This window comes from Oncorhynchus kisutch, linkage group LG30 (genome assembly GCF_002021735.2).
Source record: "Oncorhynchus kisutch isolate 150728-3 linkage group LG30, Okis_V2, whole genome shotgun sequence".
Taxonomy (NCBI): domain Eukaryota; kingdom Metazoa; phylum Chordata; class Actinopteri; order Salmoniformes; family Salmonidae; genus Oncorhynchus; species Oncorhynchus kisutch.
In genome coordinates this window covers 16382503-16402997 of record NC_034203.2, presented here as the reverse complement: position 1 = coordinate 16402997, position 20495 = coordinate 16382503, and the positions used below count along the sequence as shown (strand labels likewise).

The window sequence follows — 20495 nt, the reverse complement described above, 5'->3', positions numbered from 1 at the left end:
CCCCCCGATATCTGATATTTTCCTTGCCCCCCCCCCATACTGATATTTGTAATTTTTTTGCTGCTTTATAAAGCATTCCAGTACAGTTGAATAGTTAACACACATACATGGACGCAGCGGTCTAAGGCACTGCATCTCAGTGCAAGAGGCATCACTACAGTCCCTGGTTCGATTCCAGGCTGTATCATATCCGGCTGTGATTGGGAGGTGCAGAATTGGCCCAGCGTCGTCCGGGGTAGGCAGTCATTGTAAATAAGAATTTGTTCTTAACTGACTTTCCTAGTTAAATAAAGTTTACATACACGCACCACTTTGACCAAAAAGTTATTTTGATGGCATTTACAGTTAAATAAATGGTGGTATTCTTCAGCTTGCAAGCCTCCCCCTTTTTCCTCCAAACATAACGATGGTCATTATGGCCAAACAGTTCTATTTTTGTTTCATCAGACCAGAGGACATTTCTTCAAAAAGTACAATCTTTGTCCCCATGTGCAGTTGCAAACCGTAGTCTGGCTTTTTTTTATGGCGGTTTTGGAGCAGTGGCTTCTTCCTTGCTGAGCGGCCTTTCAGGTTATGTCGACATAGGACTCGTTTTACTGTGGATATAGATACTTTTGTACCTGTTTCCTCCATCTTCACAAGGTCCTTTGCTTTGTTCTGGGATTGCGTCTCCTTCCTGAGCGGTATGACGGCTGCGTGGTCCCATTGTGTTTATACTTGCGTACTATTGTCTGTACAGATGAACGTGGTACCTTCAGGCATTTGGAAATGGCTCCCAAGGATGAACCAGACTTGTGGAGAGCTACAATTTGTTTCGGAGGTCTTGACTGTTTTCTTTTGATTTTTCCCATGATGTCAAGCAAAGAGGCACTGAGTTTGAAGGTCGGCCTTGAAATACATCCAAAGGTACACCTCCAATTTACTCCAATGATGTCAATTAGTCTAGCAAAAGCTTCTAAAGCCATGACATAATTTTCTTGAATTTCCCAAGCCGTTTAAAGGCACAGTCAATTTAGTGAATGTAAACTTCTGACCCACTGGAATTAATATTACAGTGAATTATAAGTGAAATAATCTCTGTAAACAATTGTTGGAAAAATGACTTGTGTCATGCACAAAGTAGATGTCCAAACCATCTTGTCAAAACTATAGTTTGTTAACAAGAAGTTTGTGGAGTGGTTGAAAAACGAGTTTTAACGACTCCAACCTAAGTGTATGTGAACTTCTGACTTCAACTGTATGTCCCCATTACCTGTAACCTGTAAACCTACTTCTTTCACTTACTTGCTGTGCTGTTTCATTGTTCCAGGATTTCGATGGAAATACTTTTTGTTCTTTGCCTTTTGGGTCTTTGCGTGTCAAAAAATATGCACGTCAAATAACACTATTTGACTTGTCAAATAAACTTGTTGACCAATCAGGACCTGAACATGACTGTACGTCACATAATTTAACGCGTTCATACATTTTTTTCGTAGTTATTTCACATTGATTACACTCACTCGTATGTTGCAACGAGTCATTGATACGTATGCTGTGATGCTGGTTAAGTTGTCTCACGCACATACAGTGCTGGTCATAAGAAAATCTAGTCAGCTCATTGACGCAAACAACGTTCTTCCCCAAAAACATAGCAACACGACATCTGTTTCAGTAGCATCATCTGACACTAATTAGCATAACGCAACAGACATAAATCTTCCTATTCATGAAAGTCACAAGTGAAATATATTGGAACACAGCTTAGCCTTTTGTTAATCACCCTGTCATCTCAGATTTTCAAATTATGCTTTACAGCCAACGCTAGTTTATCATAGCCTAGCGTAGCATTATGCCTTGCTAGCAGCAGGCAAACTTGTCACGGAAATCCGAAAAGCAATCAAATTCAATCCATCCTCAAGGTGTTTTTCTAATATCTATTCGATAATATATCAGTCGGGACAATTCGTTTTTCACTCTGACCGATTGGAGTAATGGCTGAATAGTGAAAATGACTGCAGTTTCTACTGGTCATTGTGTTCAGGCCGGTTGTATTTGTGCTAGCTCGGTACCAACCTAAAGCTAGCTACCCCAGAAGTTGCGGTCAAACAAATGATGCTTTATTACCAACGTGGTATTGTTAACACATCGTGTGTGGCCGGTGTTTGCTTGTTTGCAGACTTTTTTGTACAGCTTTGACAGTGCTACTGTATCTTTTTTGACAGGCAAAGACCCAAACTCTGGTAGTGCAACATCTTAAAAATAGCGCACTTGGTAGTGTGTACCGGTGCTCGACCAGTCAGCGAAAGCCAACATCACCCACACGAGAACAGTTTATTGTCAAGGGCAATGAATTCCATTGTCTTGGCTTTAATGAATTTCGCCTTTTTAGTTGTCTCGCTGAAATGTTCTTACTCTTTCAAATGACTGCTCGACTTGTTGACTGCTCGATCCACACAGCAGACATTGTGTGGGCTAGGTTAGGAATGCTGTGTTGCACGTGTAGAGCAACATTTTACGTGGCGTTATTGCGTCATGTTCCAATGTTATATTGGTATGCACGTCAGTTTGACATCGGCGTTAAACTAGACAGCTAATATCGTCCGATTCCAATATGTTCACTGATATATCGTGCATCCCTATCTGTTATTTTTTTATTGTTTTGGTATCGGCCTTAGCACAGTATACATGATCCTAATTTAAGCTCCGAGACACATGCAATTTTGAAAATCTTCATCTGAAGTCTTGAAATGGAATTTCACATTAGCATGTGTGGTCAGTGGTAACAGGGGAGTTACACTGGGACGTGCGTCATGGTAGCTTTTGCCAGCACGAGCCACTTTATCAAGTGGTTTTTAATTCTTGAAAACCGAACCAGAACATACATTTACGCTGAGCAGCATGAATCTCTTGCGGGTTTGACATCACGATGGGGATTTAAAATGGCTCCCAGGATCTCTGATAGTCCGCTTCATTCCCATCCTCATGTCTAAAGATCTCTCATCCAGCTTTTAGCAGTCTAAAAAAGAACCTTTCCCTTTCTCTGCTCTCTGTAGCTTTAAGCCTGGACACTGACATCCTCATGTCTAAACTCTCTCTCTCGGTCTCTCTCTCTGTAGCTTTAAGCCTGGACACTGACATCCTCATGTCTAAACTCTCGATCTCTCTCTTTAGCTTTAAGCCTGGACACTGACATCCTCATGTCTAAACTCTCTCTCTGTAGCTTTAAGCCTGGACACTGACATCCTCATGTCTAAACTCTCGGTCTCTCGCTTTAGCTTTAAGCCTGGACACTGACATCCTCATGTCTAAACTCTCTCTCTGTAGCTTTAAGCCTGGACACTGACATCCTCATGTCTAAACTCTCTCGGTCTCTCTCTTTAGCTTTAAGCCTGGACACTGACATCCTCATGTCTAAACTCTCTCTCTCTCTGTCTCTCTCTGTAGCTTTCAGCCTGGACACGGAGCAGCCGGACTATGATCTGGACACAGAGGATGAGGCCTTTGTTCACAAACTGAAGAAGAAGATGGAGATCACCTTTTTACAGTTTGAGGAGATGACCGACCGACTGGAGAAAGGCAGTGGGCAGCAGGTAAGCCTTGGATCCTGTATCCCAAATAGCACCCTATTTCTTATATAGTGCTAATCTGGGCATCCCCCCCCAACCCTCATATCCCCAATCACATGCACTTGGCTTAGATGGGAGAAGAGAGAGTAGCCCACAATAGGTACTCGTAGCATCAGCCTAGCGGGCGGTGTACATGAGATACTCTTTTTAGTTACTCATGGTGGCGTCTTCAGGTCATGTTTTAAGTGTCTCTCTATTTCTGTTATTACGGTGCTATGTTATTAGTATGCCTGCGCGGTAGTCTCGGTGTTGATGGACCTGGCCTGATTGCAATGGCAACCATGTACTGTGGAAATACGGTGAAGTAAACGTTGTTAAACTGGAACCTAGTCGTTGTCATTTTAAGTTAATAGCGTCTAGAGTCCTGGGAATCTTTGGGTTAAGTCATGACAGTGACCCTGCCTCTTCCAAAATGTGACCCTCCCTCCCCTCTTCCCCCTGTCAGGCGGTGAGCCTGCAGGAGGCCAAGCTGCTGCTGAAGGAGGATGACGAGCTGATCAAGGAGGTGTTTGACTACTGGACCAGGAAGAGGAAAAACAACAAGCACGGCACGCTGCACCCCACTGTGAAGCAGGAGAAGAGGGACGGATCCAGCACCTCAGACCCCTACGTGGCCTTCCGCAGGAGGACGGAGAAGATGCAGACCAGAAAGGTAGGATCCCACCTCTAGACCAGGGCATATAGGGGCTAGTTGACCCAACTCAGGTAAACACTAAGGGCCTGTTTCCCGGACACGGATAAAGCCTAGTCTCGGTCAATGGAAATTCCCATGGAGCATGCTTTTTAGTTCAGGACTAGGCTTTATCTGTGTCCAGGAAACTGGCCCCAAGTGTGTGGTATGTACCAATACCCCTACACATTTCCATTTCAACTAAATAGAGGCCTACGCTAGGTTGTTGACAGCAGGTGACTGTCAATTTAATGGTGAAATTGCCCACCTCAGAACCGTAAGAACGAGGAGGCTGGTTATGAGAAAATGCTGAAGCTGCGGAGGGACCTGAGCCGAGCCGTCACCATCCTGGAGATGATCAAGAGGAGGGAGAAGAGCAAGAGAGAGCTGCTGCACCTCACCCTGGAGATCGTAGAGAAGAGGTGGGTACTACTCAGAGAGACACAGGTTGTTTTTAAAGGCATGTTGCTAGGATGCCAGCCATCTTGGTCAGGAAAGCTTTCAATTCTAGAAACTGATCAAATTATGGTAGAGTATTGTATAAAACAATGCGTTTGTAGATGTGTTTTGTTAGCTAGCTAGCCAACCATCAATTAGACCTATAGGATCTCTGGTACTACTGTATAGGAATGGTTCTGATCCATTTAAGAGAGTTAGCCTTCGATCATTTAGTTCCTAAACAATGTTTTAAATCGGGTTTTGATGGTGGCTGACGGTTTGCTTGAGATCCAGTTGTTTTTCAAATGCTTGATTATATCTTGACTTTGACCATTGCCCCTCCAGGAATGGCATGTCCGACTTTGGTGGTGAGATCATGGCTGAAGTGCTGGCCCAGCGTGCACTGGACAAGCCTGCCCATATTATCCCTCTGGTGCCGCTGACCAACAGCAACCAGTACAGACATCAGGACCACATGGACCTCAAGGACTACAAGTCCAAGGTGAGAGAGGGAGATAGCAACAGAGCAAGAGGGTGACCTCAATGGCCCATATTCATATACAGTTGAAGTCGGAAGTTTACATACACTTAGGTTGGAGTCATTAAATCTTGTTTTTTACCACTCTACAAATGTCTTGTTAACAAACTATAGTTTTGACAAGCCGGTTAGGACATCTACTTTGTGCGTGACACAAGTCATTTTTCCAACAATTGTTTAGGTTATTTAACTTATAATTCACTGTATCACAATTCCAGTGGGTCAGAAGTGTACATAAACTAAGTTGACTGTGCCTTTAAACAGCTTGGAAAATTCCAGAAAATGATGTCATGGCTTTAGAAGCCTAAATTACATGATCTGAGTCAATTGGTGTACCTGTGGATGTATTTCAAGGCCTACCTCCAAACTCTGTGCCTCTGTGCTTGACATCATGGAAAATCTAAATAAATCATCCAAGACTTCAGAAAAAATATTGTAGACCTCCACAACTCTGGTTCGTCTTTGGGATCAATTTCCAAACGCCTCATCTGTACAAATAATAGTACGCAAGTATAAACGCCATGGGACCACACAGCCGTCATACCGCTCAGGAAGGAGACGCGTTCTGTCTCCTAGAGATGAACGTACGTTGGTGCGAAAAGTGCATATCAATCCCAGAACAACAGCAAAGGACCATGTGAAGATGCTGGAGGAAACGGGTACAAAAGTATCTATATCCACAGTAAAACGAGTCCAATATCGACATAATCTGAAAGGCCGCTCAGCAAGGAAGAAGCCACGGCTCCAAAACCGCAATAAAAAAGCCAGACTACAGTTTGCAACTGCACATGGGGACAAAGATCGTACTATTGAATTGTAGAATTGTATGGCCATAATGACCATCGTTATGTTTGGAGGGAAAAGGGGGAGGCTTATAAGCCAAAGAACACCATCCCAACCGTGAAGCATGGGGGTGGCAGCATTATGTTGTGGGGGTGCTTTGCTGCAGGGGTGACTGGTGCACTTCACAAAATAGATGGCATCATGGGGTAGGGAAAGTATGTGGATATATTGAAGCAACATCTCAAGACATCAGTCAGGAAGTTAAAGCTTGGTCGCAAACGAGTCTTCCAAATGGACAATTACCCCAAGCATACTTCCAAATCAAATTTTATTTGTCACATACACATGGTTAGCAAACTCCATGCCTCTGCTTGACATCATGGGAAAATCGTTTTCTTGTGGCAAGTTGGCCACAGTTGTGACAAGATGGCTTAAAAACAAAGTCAAGGTATTGGAGTGGCCATCACAAAGCCCTGACCTCAATCCTATAGAACATTTGTGGGCAGAACTGAAAAAGCATGTGCGAGCAAGGAGGCCTACAACCCTGACTCAGTTACACCAGCTCTGTCAGGAGGAATGGGCCAAAATTCACCCAACTTATTGTGGTACGCTTGTGGAAGGCTACCCAAAACGTTTGACCCACGTTAAACCCAAGTTAAAAGACAGCAGTATTGGTAGAGATACTTTTAATGTTCGGCTATGAAAAGCCAACTGACATTTACTCCTGAGGTGCTGACTTGCTGCACCCTCGACAACTACTGTGATTATTATTATTTGACCATGCTGGTCATTTATGAACATTTGAACATCTTGGCCATGTTCTGTTATAATCTCCACCCGGCACAGCCAGAAGAGGACTGGCCACCCCTCATAGCCTGGTTCCTCTCTAGGTTTTGGCCTTTCTAGGGAGTTTTTCCTAGCCACTGTGCTTCTACACCTGCATTGCTTGCTGTTTGGGGTTTTAGGCTGGGTTTCTGTACAGCACTTTGAGATATCAGCTGATGTACGAAGGGCTATATAAACATATTTAATTTGAGTTAAACAATTTAAAGGCAATGCTACTTCCGCCTTCTACTGCAGACTGCTAGAGCTAGGATCAGTTTGGCCTTTCAGAGCCCAATGAATGATCCTAGATCAGCAGCTCTACTCGGATATACTTGGTGAATACGGGCCAATCTCTTGAAGATATTCTCCTGAAATATTAGACTGCAAGTGAGTGACAAAATGTGTCTGGGTCCTTATCTCCTTTCTAGCCGGAGAAGACCGAGGTCGTCAGGCAGAAGAGGAAGTATGAGAAGAAGCCTAAAGTCTTACCCCTGTCAGCTGCTGCCCTCCACCACTCTGGTCCCTCTGTGTTCAATGCTAAGGACGTCCACCAGTATGACTTCCCCAGCTCAGACGACGAGCTGCACTCCCAGGTAGGCAGAGCTCTTTGACTTGGGCTGTCTCCCAAATGGACCCCGAGGCAATTAGATATCTGAGAGGATTTGATTGGTATAAGCAACACTACACAGCTGATTCAAATTATCAAAGCTGGATGATTATTTGAACAGAACTTCCACCCCGTGGGGTCCCGAGGACAGAGTTCGGGAAACCCTGACTTAGCCCATCAAAGAGGATGGTGGCGCTATGGCTATGATTATTTTCACCTTACAAACCTTCTCAGATCTCCACAAGGGCTTTGGGGTCGCTTTAGGATTGGGCCTTGGACATCTGTGGTGGAAATCTGTTAATCATAAAAATGGCAGCCTGTTGGTGACCTGTGACTGACTGGTCTCTCTCCCTTTACTCCTCTCTAGATGCACTCAGGTTCCTCAGAAGCTGAGGAGGAGAACGACCCAGACGGTTCTTTTGCCTTCCGGAGGAAAGCAGGCTGTCAATATTATGCCGTGAGTATAGACGACTCCATACAGTAACTTTATTGAACATTTTTACAAAATGCACAATCAATCAATTACAATACAACGTACTTCAAAACAGAAACACAGCCGAAGTGAGCACACACATTCCCATATAGTCCCAGTGGCATACTGTCTGGCCATGTTTCATAACTCCTGTCATGTCTAATGGCTGCTCTTGTTTGTCCCCAGTCTCAGTTGGACCACGGGGGCAGCTGGCCGTGGGTCAGTCCGTCAGAGGGCGGCCTGGGAGACACTCGTTACCGCTACTGCCTCACCACCCTCACCGTGCCACCACGCTGCCTGGGCATGGCGCGACGACGCCTGGGACGAGGGGGAAGGTAGGTTACTTCAGAGTTAAAGGGGCAATCTGGGATTCAAACATCCAAGCAGTCCACCCCTGCCAATATTTTAGTAAAAAGCTGAGTAATGGGGCAGGAGCAATGCAACTAGCCTCCAATTCATAGACCGAGCTATGGATGCTAGTACTGACCACCCATGAGAATAAAATTCTAGTTTTCTGGGACCAATAGCATGAATGAATTGCGTGGCTAACAGAATGACTAAACACTGTTCCCCCTCCTCTTTCCCCCAGGGTTTTGCTGGACAGGGCGCACACAGACTTTGACAATGTATTTCATGGGCTGGACTCGGAAATGCTTGACCTGCCTCCCCACTCTCCAGTCACAGACAAGTTTGCTAGTACCTCACAAACAAATACCTCGGACAGAACCTCTTCTTATTCATCCTCTTCTGCAGACCTCAGTCAGATACTGTTGAACATTAAGTCGAGCCGATGGAGGCACTTTAGGCCCCGGACACTATCACTACACGACGAGGACAACGTGGTCACAGACCCCTTGTTCAGGAGGCTGGGCAGGGGCCTGAGTCGCATCACCTCTACCCTGGCTGGCACCACTGGCCCCCTGAGAGGAGCTGGCCCCCCGGCCCCCACAGCTGGTGAGTAGAGCCCGGGGTTATTCTCACTCACACACACCGTACCATAGACAAACACACTAGAGGTCGACCGATTAATCGGAATGGCCGATTAATTAGGGCCGATTTCAAGTTTTCATACCAATCGGAAATCGGTATTTTTGAGCGCAGATTTTGCCTATTTATTTTTTAAAGTTTTTATTTAACTAGGCAAGTCAGTTAAGAACACATTCTTATTTTCAATGACGGCCTGGAATGTTCTGCCTCGTTTAGGGCAGAACGACAGAGTTTTACCTTGTCCACTCGGGGGATCCAATCTTGCACGTTTACAGTTAACTAGTCCAATGCTCTAACCACCTGATTACATTGCACACCACGAGGAGACTACCTGTTACGCGAATGCAGTAAGCCAAGGTAAGTTGCTAGCTAGCATTAAACTTATCTTATAAAAAAAAACAATCAACGACTGTCGTTGCTCCAATTATATACTTAACCATAAATAAGCCTTTCTTAAAATCAATACACAAGTATATATTTTTAAACCTGCATATTTAGCTAAAAGAAATCCAGGTTAGCAGGCAATATTAACCAGCGGAAATTGTCAGCTCTTTCGTTCATTGCACGCAGTGTCAGGGTATATGCAACAGTTTGGGCTGCCTGGCTCTTAGTGAACTAATTTGCCCGAATTTTACGTAATTATGACATAACATTGACGGTTGTACAATGTAACAGGAATATTTAGACTCATGGATGCCACCCGTTACATAAAATACGGAACGGAATAAACGTTTTGTTTTCGAGGTGATAGGTCAAATCCAGAAACTAAGGCTCGTATTTCTGTGTGTTTATTATAGTTAAGTCTATGATTTGATAGAGCAGTCTGACTGAGGGGTGGTAGGCAGCAGCAGGCTCGTAATAGTCAAAGGTATATGGTTTAGAGAGAAATAGTCGACGCGTTATAATTCCTGTAATAACTTGCGGCTGAACTTGAAAGGGGTTCCTTGTTATTTTACCGTTCATGTCTTCCACAGAGATCTACTTCAAATAAGGTCTGTGTTTCGTGCAGGTTAGGGTGCAGGCTTAAACCACCTCGGCGTTTTGACACCCGTGTAAATCTCACTAGGATAAGGTAATGTTTGTCAACATATTTTCACAAATCCGCTCTACAATTTTTTAAATCTTTGCTTATATTTAGCCAATATTGATCAGAGTTACCGTGTCCTATGGATATCTACACAGTTATAAAATTGGCAAGGTGGTGTAAGCCTACACAAAACACAGACCTTATTTTAAGTGAATCAAAAAAATATCCTATAGAATAAATGAATGAAGGAACCGCTTTTCAGATTTTTCTAGGTGTCATGGGAATTATGACTCGCACTTTGGTAGTCAATTCTTACCATGCCCATTATTAAATAGGATTTCCTGCATATAGAAACTTGTTTTTTCCCCAACATTCATCATTCATGTTATTTGAGACTAAATTGATTTTATTTATGTATTATATTATGTTAAAATAAGTGTTCATTGTTCATTCAGTATTGTTGCAATTGTCATTTTTACAAAAATGTGTGTGTGTATATATATCGGCTTTTTTTTGTCCTCCAATAATCGGTATCGGCGTTGAAAAATCCAAATCGGTCGACCTCTACCACACACATACATTCCACATCCCAGATGAAAGGCACTGAATCATGGTTTGTCTAGCGAGCAGGAGCTATATAAAAAAAAGCAAACCTTTACTTTGGTAGGTGTTTGAGAAAGGTCATTGGGAAATCATTGTGTTAGATCAATTCTCTCTCCCAGCCACCCCTGCTTTTGTGCTGCTGTCCGTGTGTGGGTTGAATTTAAGGGCACTTCCCAAATGGCACCCTATTCCCTATATAATGCACTAGGACCCATAAGGTCTAGTCAAACATAGGGCACTATATAGGGAAAAGGGGGACATTTGGGACCTTAACTTAGTTGACCACAAGGGAAATAAAACATTTTCTTGTTCCTTTTGAGGTGGGGACAATGTGATCAATTCCTTTCTTCATGAGTGTGACATTTTGAATGGCTGTAATGTTTAGAATTCATGTGGCGTTGCCTTTCCCCCTGGCCAGCAACAGTCAATTAAAAATGTATGTGATAAATATATTCTGTGGGTGGACAGACGTGGAGGGGACGCTGCTCTGAATATAAAGTATCGTCTGCGTACCAAGTGGCACCCGATTCCCGATATAGGCCTTGGTCACTATAAAGTGATTAAGGTTTCGCTTGGGACGCAGCAATTGTCCTTTCTACTATTGTCTTGGGGCATCAGTGTGAATGAGTTCCCCAATTGTCAAACTGTTTTCAGAGTAATACCATTTCACAAGCATACAAATGTAACCCTTTGTTGGCTTGATGTCACCGCTCACAGTGATCTCAGTCAGAGGTTTTTTTCGGGCCACCTATGTCCAAACCCCCCAAAACGTGCAAAGTTAAATGACGAAAAGTTTTTTGTTGTAATACATTTCTAAAAAATATATATATATATATATATATATATATAAGATCATCTTTGAGAATTAACAATCACCAAAATAAAAGCTAAACAGTCAAGGAGAATCGAAAGTTCCACAAATAATACATTCAGGCGTATTTTTGTCATGGGTTTTGTTATGTTTGAGTCACTGAATGGCATAAGCCATGGCAAAATGTGTAGAATTGCAGGACATTAGCTTTAAAATTGTAAAATGGTATTTTCGCCAGGTGGCAAAATGTGTGGAATTGCAGGAAATTAGCTTTAAAATTGTAAAATTGTATTTTCGCCAGGTGGCAAAATGTGTGGAATTGCAGGAAATTTGCTCCTGTGGCCAACAGGAGGGCCTCTAAAATATTCTGTCAGCCTAAGCCCCATTTTAATCTAAAAAACCCTCTGAAATGTCAGCCTATTGATTTCTTCCAGAATTTTCATTACATGTCAGTTGAGTGATTGGGAAGAGATTTGTTGATATTGGATGGCTTTGGTTTTAAAGATGGACTGATTTTTATGGTACTGTGTGGTTGAATAATCAAATACTTTATTCTCTATAGGGAAATGTGGTGTTTGTGGGGCTTGGTTGGCCTCCTGATCTTAACCCCTCGGCGGATAGGGTCAGTGCTGAGAGGGCAGAACACACACACAGCTCTGGTCAGCAGCAAGTCTATCTCCGCTCGGGGCCTCAGTGAGCGTTAAAAGCCACAAGATGGACATTCAGCCAGGCTCTGTCTTCTACCCTTCCCCCTAGTCCCTTAACACTCCTGGCTATTACGTCCCCCACAGGCTGCATCCCTATTCCTTATAATGCAGGGCATTAACCTTTAGCCACTTGGGACAAGTAGGACAGATTTTAAAATAAAAAATGTTACTTGTCCAAAAGCTCATTGTATGATACAAGGATGCCACTTTACAAAATAAAATGCATTATCTTTTTTACAAGAAATGTAGAAAACACTCTTCTTTGCTTATTCAAGCCAGTCTCAAAATAAAACATTTCCCTTTTTTCAAGCTTCTCCAAGACTTCTAGGAATATTGCAACATTACAAGTACTACCAAATACTTTTTATGCCCCCTCCAGGGCTCGAATTTAAGGGCGTCCCGTCGTCCCTGGACCGATAAATATTTCTATGGTTAAACAGACTGGGACGACGGATCCAAAATTAATACAACCACTGCACACATACATTTCTGTTTTTTGCAAAAGCATTGAGGCTGACGCAACAGATCAGAGAGTTTAGCTTAAAATGTTGATTGTTTTATTTCTTCATATTATAAGCTCATCAATACACACATGGCTATAGGATACGTGTGAATTGTCCAAAATGCAATAGTGGGAAAACGCCGTTCTCAAAAGCGCACAGCACGCGTGAGCATGATCATGTGACCGATGAAGTCATCTGTTTAGAAATTGAGAGATCTAAAGTTGCATCAACCAGCATGGGTTACTAATATAACTAGGAGCATGAGGCATTTTGGTTTAAATGGCTTTAATTATTTTTAAAATTCCCTCAACATTTCTGTAGTCTTATTTAGGCTACTTTGAAACAAGCAAAGACATGCTTCATAAAATTATATAAAACATTGCTGTTTTAAACAATTAAGTTTATGGTTAAATCGTTTCAGAATGCTTGCCTGCGCTCAGATTCAAGGTGGTTAATGTGCGTTGCGCAATAGGCATTGTCCTTCACTCTACGGTCTTGTGACCATTTTGGTCTGAACTCACCGGGCCCCATATGTCAACAGAATCAAGCCTTTCAGACCAGGGGTGGGCAACTCCAGTCTTCAAGGGCCTGATTTGGTTGTCACACTTTTTCTCCATCCTTAGCAAACACGGCTGATTAATCAAATTGCATTCTAAACTGAAGATCATGATCAGGTGGTTATTGGAGTCAGGTGTGTTAGCTGAGGCAAAACTGTGACCCCAATCAGGCCCTGGAAGACTGGAATTGCCCACCCCGGCTTTCGACGTCAATGTTAATTATCCTTCATTATATCTGTCAAACATGACTGGCGTTAGCCTATGTTTATGTAATTAAAAGTCCCATTAAAGTTTGGCTCCATTTTCTTGCTGCTCCCTCCTGTCAGCATCAGTTTAGACATGCGGCTGTAGCCAATATGCACGTAGGCTTTTTAAATTATGAAACATTTATTAGAATATATATATATAATCTAATATTGTTTTTGTCCGGCAAGAGGACGAGCGTAAAATGTTGAGCCCTGTAGTGCCATAGATAGGCCTTGGTTCTAAAAAAAATAGTGCTCTAAATGCCTTGGGAAAGTATTCAGACCCCTTGACTTTCTCCACATTTTGTTACATTACAGCCTTACTCTAAAATGTATTAAATAAAATGTCCTCATCAATACCCCATAATGACAAAGCGAAAACAGGTTTTTAGGTCCCACAGTTGACAGTGCATGTCAGAGCAAAAATCAAGCCATGAGGTTAAAGGAATGTTTCGAGGAACAGATCTGGGGAAGGTTACCAAAACATTTCAGCAGCATTCAAGGTCTCCAAGAACACAGTGGCCTCCCATTTGTTTTATTTTTTACCCCCTTGTCCCCAATTTAAATCTCGTCTCATTGCTGCAACCCAACGGGCTCGGGAGGCGAAGGTCGAGTCATGCGAGCTCTGAAACATGACCCGCCAAACCGCGCTTCTTAATACCCGCCCACTTAACCCAGAAGCCAGCCACACCAATGTGTCAGAGGAAACACCATTTACCTGATGCCCGAGGTTAGCCTGCAGGTGCCGTCACAAGGAGTCTTTAGAGCGCGATGAGCCAAGTAAAGCCCCCCCAGATCCTCGATATAAACCTGCCCCAGACCTCAGACTGGGGCGAAGGTTCACCGTCCAGCAAGACAACAACTCTAAGCACACAGCCAAGACAACTCAGGAGTGGCTTTGGGATAAAAGTCTCTGAATGTCCAGCCAGAGCCCGGACTTGAACCTGATTTGAACATCTCTGGAGAGACCTGAAAATAGCTGTGCAGTGTGGATCCCCACCCAACCTGACTGAGCTTGAGAGGATCTGCAGAGTAGAATGGGAGAAACTCCCCAAATACAGATGTGCCAAGCTTGTAGCATCATACCCAAGAAGACTTGAGGCTGTAATCACTGACAAAGGTGCTTAAACAAATTACTGCGTGAAGGGTCTGAATAGTTATGTAAATCTGATATTTCATTTTTTTTAATACATTTGCTAAAATAAAATATACTGTTTTTGCTTTGTCATTATGGGAGGGGGGGCAAATTTAATGAATTTTGAATAAGGCTGTGCTATAACAAAATAGGGAAAAACCCAAAGGGTTTGAATACTTACCTAATTGGGTGGCATTTTGGGTTGCATCCCAAATTGATGTGACCGGTCTGTGTGTGACCTGTTCTCCTCTCTGTCTCCCCTGCAGCTTTTACCGCCCAACAATACCAGCAGCATCAGGAGCAGCTGGCCTTGATGCAGAAACAGCAGCTGGAGCAGATCCAACAGCAACTGCAAGCCACCACCACCACTACCAACAGCACGCAGGTTAGTTAGCCCGCTCTCTGACCTGGGCTGGTATTCTCAGTGGCTCAGAATACGAGCGCTGATCCAGGATTCGTTTTGCCTTTTTAGATCAAAATGAATAAGATTCAATGGATAGGAGAGACCTGGTCCTAGATCAGCACTCCTCCTCTGAGATGTTTGATATAGCCCCATGACCTCTCTCGCTCTGTCCATCTGTTTGTCTTTTCAGCATGGTGTTAATACGTTGTTCTCCTCCTCTACCAGGTTTTGGTGTCCAAGACGTTAGATTGTGCCTGTGCCCAGTTTGCTGCCTCTGCCCTGGTGACCACAGACCAGCTTCTGGCCTTGAAGACCAAGGATGAGGATGGACCGGGCAGCGGGGTCAACGGGGTCCTTCCACCCTCAGGTTAACACTGCACCCAAGCATTTGTTGTGGTCAGGTGGTTATTGTAAAAGGGTAATGCCTTAGCAGGTTAAATAAATACACTTTTTTTTAAAGCAGAGCATCAAAGAGAAGAGAAAATTGCACATAGAACTTTGAACGCTCTGACAAAGGCCATGAGGCGCGGTATACAAGCTAAATAAACACAAGTGAATCTGCTAAGCGCAGTGTGCAAGTTTTCCTCTCCAGATATCATCAAATTATTCCCACGCACCTGCAACAAGTAACCTCTGATGTGCAAGTGCGTTTTGAATTAAATGCAGGGCTTTCACAGAAGCAAACGTAAAAGGTTGGAACTGATCAAAGGAGAAACTGCTTGTATAGCTTCTGCTAGGACCATGCACATGAGGTGATTTTGTTTTCTGTCTTCCCTTCCTACAGGTGTCTACAAGGGCTTTCACCTCACTAGCACAGCATCCCCGTCGCCTGCAGCCCCCACCTCCACCCCTCTGACCACCACTACCCCCTCCTTCCCCTTCCTGTTGCCCAGCACCAACAGCAACAACGGCACCACCACTCAGGTCCTGATGGGGAACAACAACAACCTCCGTCTGAGCATGTCCTCCCCCGGGGGACTCCTCACCAAGCGCCACATACCCCGGACGCTAAGCCACGCTCCCGTTGCCGTGTCGTCATCTGCCTTAAAGTTGGCTGCCACCGCTAACTGTCAAATGCCTAAGGTCTCCACAAACACCCCGTCAATGGACCTGGTGCCAAGGTGAGAGAGGGGGAGGAACAGGATGAGTCTGTTTTTCCAAATGGCACCCTACTCCCTTTTTATAGTGCACTATTCACCAGGGCTCTGATGGGGCTGTTGTCTGAAGTAGTACTATATAGGGAATAGGGTCCATTTGGGACACAGATTAAGTGTATAGAAATGGACCATTACACAGTGTTCAGACAACCGTAGCTTAAACCGCTGATTCAGGAACATTACCTGAGTCCGTCTGAGTCAATATTAATGTAGGTATTACTGAACAGTGTCTGATTGATTTGTACATATTCTCTCCACTTGCCTCCAGGGAAAATCAGGATCAAGAAAAGCCAGCACTAAACAGCATTTTGGACAACACAGTGGCTATGGAGGTCACGTGACCTCGGAACACGGACTGGACTGTGGGCTCACCCGGGAACTCATTTAGGTGCTGTGCATCGTAGAGTTGTCAATGCAAGGAAGGGGTAGTGGAATGCGCACACAGCATACAACGCTGTCTCCATGGTGACGGTCGGGACTTAATTGCAATGGTCGTCTCGTACTTTTTTCATTTCCTATTTGTTACTGTTGATAAGAAATATCAACATCTGTAATTATGAATATGGCAATTATTTGTACAGTACCAGATATTTGTAATACCCCCTTGTATATAATGTTACTTGAATACGGAAATTGTTCATTTGATGTTTTGCACTTGGGATTAAAAAAATATATATATATGTAAAAAGACAAACTGCAGCTGGTTCGAGTGTGAGGTGGGTGTGAGTTGTACAACAGTGTCATCACGTCAGTGCATGGTGTGGAACCTGCTGTTTTATCTATTTATTGTGCCGTGTTTACAGTTTGTTTGTTTTTGTTAGGTTTGTTTATTTTTTTTGTCCCCACTGTACCCTCATTGGTTCCTGTGCTGTAGTCTGGGTTTAGGTAGCTATGAACTTCTCTGTATTTGTTCATTGTATCATGTGGAAACAAATGGTGACATGCATTCATACAGAGTTGGTGGGTGTGGATTTAAGGCATGGGTTTGTCAGTCAGGGTAATCACTTAAGATCTTCCATTTTAAATTGTTCATGAGACAAAGTAACACAATGGGAATGAAGTCTGTTCCTAGAAGTCACTGCTGCTTAACTAAACACTATTTGTTTCCATGAATGCTGCTTTTATATGATTTAGGGCTCCGGTTTGTTTTCACATCAGTACCTTTTTCTTTTCTTTTTTTTTAAAGACCCCTTCCTCAATTATTTTTGTATCCCCCTTCCGTTTCTGATGATTGTATGTTCCTCGTTGAAAGACTTCATTATTTTGTTACTTGTTGATGAAATGCGATCGGGTAGAGGAATGTAAGTAACATCTTGATTACATGTATCATTCCGGTTTATACATAAGAGGAAAACATGTATAAAAAGGCAGATTTCATTGCTTTTAGGATAATAATTCTCCAGAACGCTGCGAGGCCAAGATGAACCACAAGTATCGGGTGCCTTCCTTTGGAAATACGAGCTCTCTTCTGTGAAGAGTACGGTACTAAACAAGGCTACTAGTTAGTTGTTGTTGTACCACCAATATGAATGCCCATTCCAATGGCATAATTGATCCATTTTTTAAATTTATTTTTTATCCACAAAATGAAAAATTATCTTCTCACAAAAAAATAAAACCCAGGGCATTATGTGTTTGGACCAGCATGTATCTTTTTTTGTTGTTGTCTCGTCCCATTGTTCCATGTTGTGGTCATAGTAGAGTGGGAAAGAGTAGGGTGAAGTTAACCCTTGATGCTTATCTGGTCCTCTAGCTGTTGGTAGAACATGACAATTCCTGGGGCCACCCATACGTAAAAATGTATGCACGCTTGACTAAGTGGCTTTGTGTAAAAGGGTCTGTTAAATGGCATATTTCCCCTAGTAATGCAGCAGTTATCTCCATATCAAATCATTTCTGGGTATCAATTAAAGACATGCTCTGGAACTTTGGTGACCTAAGTATATATATTTTTTAAACCTCCCACTTTGGGCTGGATGTGTCTTTGTTGCTTATAACCCATCCATAACCGCCCGGCTATATGTGAAAATCTGAGGCCCAACCCTAACCCGATAATATAGAGAATGCTTTGTAGGCTTCAGTCAAAGACAGCGTAGTGTTTTAAAAAGTAAATTTTTTTATAGGATGTAGTATATTTCTTTTAGTCTGGTTTAGATGTTTCTGCTTATGTTTTCCAACATTTTGGTAGGCTATTTGTTTTGTCAACTTGTCTATAATTGTATACATGCATTCTCATAAATCAATAGAATTAATGCTTCAAAATAGTTGACCGGTAAAGTTATTTCGCGGCGCAATAACAAAAACTGGAAATATTTTCTGTGCAAAATGTCTAAATAACATCCTTTTGACTGGGTGTAGGCAAAAGACAGCTGTGAGAACTACCCAAAATGCTTCTGATAAGATTTTAGTTTGGCTTTTTTTCAGTGGCAGGGACTGGGAGACTAGTCAGGATTGAGGGAAAGATGTAGAGATGTAGTAGAGAGCTCCTTGATAACCTGTTCAGGACCTCAGACTGTGGTGAATGTTCACCTTCCAACAGGACAAGGACCCTAAGCACACAGCCAAGGCAACGCAGGAGTGGCTTTAGGACAAGTCTCTGAATGTCTTTGAGTGGCCCGGAAACCGATAGCTGTGCAGCGACGCTCCTCATCCAACCTGACAGAGTTTGAGAGGATCTGCAGAGAAGAATTTGAGAAACTCCCCAAATACAGGTGTACCAAGCTTGTGCCATACTCAAGACTCTAGGCTGTAATTGCTGCCAAAGCTGCTTCAACAAAGTACAATCTTTGTCGCCATCTGCAGTTGCAAACCGTAGTCTGGCTTTTTGGAGCAGTGGCTTCTTCCTTGCTGAGTGGCCTTTCAAGTTATGTCGATATAGGACTCGTTTTACTGTGGATATAGATACTTTTGTACCTGTTTCCTCCAGCATCTTCACATGGTCCTTTGCTGTTCTGGGATTGCTTTGTACTTTTCGCACCAAAGTACTTTCATCTCTAGGAGACAGAATGCGTCTCCTTCCTGAGCGGTATGACGGCTGCGTTGTCCCATGGTGTTTATACTTGCGTACTATTGTTTGTACAGATGAATGTGGTACCTTCAGGCATTTGGAAATTGCTCCCAAGGATGAACCAGACTTGTGGAGGTCTACAATATTTTTCTGATGTCTTGGCTGATTTTCTTTTGATTTTCCCATGACGTCAGGCAAAGAGGCACTGAGTTTGAAGGTAGGCCTTGAAATACATCCACAGGTACACCTCCAATTGACTCAAATGATGTCAATTAGCCTATCAGAAGCTTCTAAAGCCATGACATCATTTTCTGGAATTTTCCAAGCTGTTTAAAAGGCAGTCAACTTAGTGTATGTAAACTTCTGACCCCCTGAAATTGTAATACAGTGAATAAGTGAAATAATCTGTAAACAATTGTAAGAAAAATTACTTGTCATGCACAAAGTAGATGTCCTAACCGACTTTCCAAAACTATAGTTTGTTAGCAAGAAATCTGTGGAGTGGTTGAAAAACAAGTTTATGACTCCAACCTAAGTGTATGTAAACATCTGACTTCAACTTTATTACCACTCTCACAGGAGACATTCTTCCACTCATGGGTACATGACTGACATCCTGTGGTTGGTTGACGGTATTGCACCTTGGCCACTTATTGTTGCTGTTGGAATGAATGGAGTGTAAGAGAAGTCACTGCAGGTGTCTAAAGAGGAGTTGGGATATGCAAGAAACACTTATTACACACTTGTCTAACAGGACAAATATAAGTACCCCCCTAATAATAACAGTGGCACGCACCTCATAGGTCACATCTTGCCATCACAGTAGCAAGATTTGTGACCTGTTGCCACAAGAAAAGTGAAGCACAAACTCCACTGTAAATACAAATTATATTTATCTATTTTCCCCTTTCGTACTTCAACTATTTGCACATTGTTACAACACGGTACATCGTCATAACATTTGAAATGGCTCTATTCTTTTGAAACTTGAGTAATGTTTACTGTTCATTTGTTTATTTCCCTTTTGTTTATCTATTTAATTTGCTTTGGCAATATACACGTTTCCCATGCCAATAAAGCCCTTTGAATTGGTAGAGGGAACTCTGTCCTTTATCTCAGAGGAAGAGGGCCTCTGTCTCAGCTCCTTAATGCTCAGAGAATGTTCCTGTTACAGACTCCTTTCCCTCAGCCAGTCCCTCTCAAGCCAGCTGGTATCCCACACACCCCACAGTAACTCCACACACACCTCGGCTTCGTTGCTGTATAACACGCTTCGGGACACGATTCGAATTAAGCAGTTGTGTTAGCCACACTGTCTGGAATGTTATACATACACGCACAGACTCATCAAAATCATTCTCATTCAAAAAAGGCATACACGTTACCAAGAATCAATATAATCCATGAATGAA

The 20495-nt window shown here is 43.0% G+C and overlaps 1 protein-coding gene across 1 annotated transcript in view; it reads left to right on the top strand.

Moving 5' to 3' along the window:
- The window catches only part of LOC109875272 (enhancer of polycomb homolog 1-like), a 32022-nt gene extending 14020 nt beyond the window's left edge, over positions 1 to 18002 (top strand). The window contains 12 exon segments of the mRNA XM_020467559.2: positions 3427 to 3572; positions 4054 to 4260; positions 4552 to 4700; positions 5062 to 5218; positions 7291 to 7455; positions 7837 to 7926; positions 8128 to 8276; positions 8531 to 8895; positions 14783 to 14901; positions 15145 to 15286; positions 15704 to 16040; positions 16345 to 18002. Of these exon segments, the coding sequence (XP_020323148.1) occupies positions 3427 to 3572; positions 4054 to 4260; positions 4552 to 4700; positions 5062 to 5218; positions 7291 to 7455; positions 7837 to 7926; positions 8128 to 8276; positions 8531 to 8895; positions 14783 to 14901; positions 15145 to 15286; positions 15704 to 16040; positions 16345 to 16417 (2099 nt within the window). The 3' untranslated portion in view covers positions 16418 to 18002.
- The last annotated feature ends 2493 nt before the right edge of the window (positions 18003 to 20495 follow it).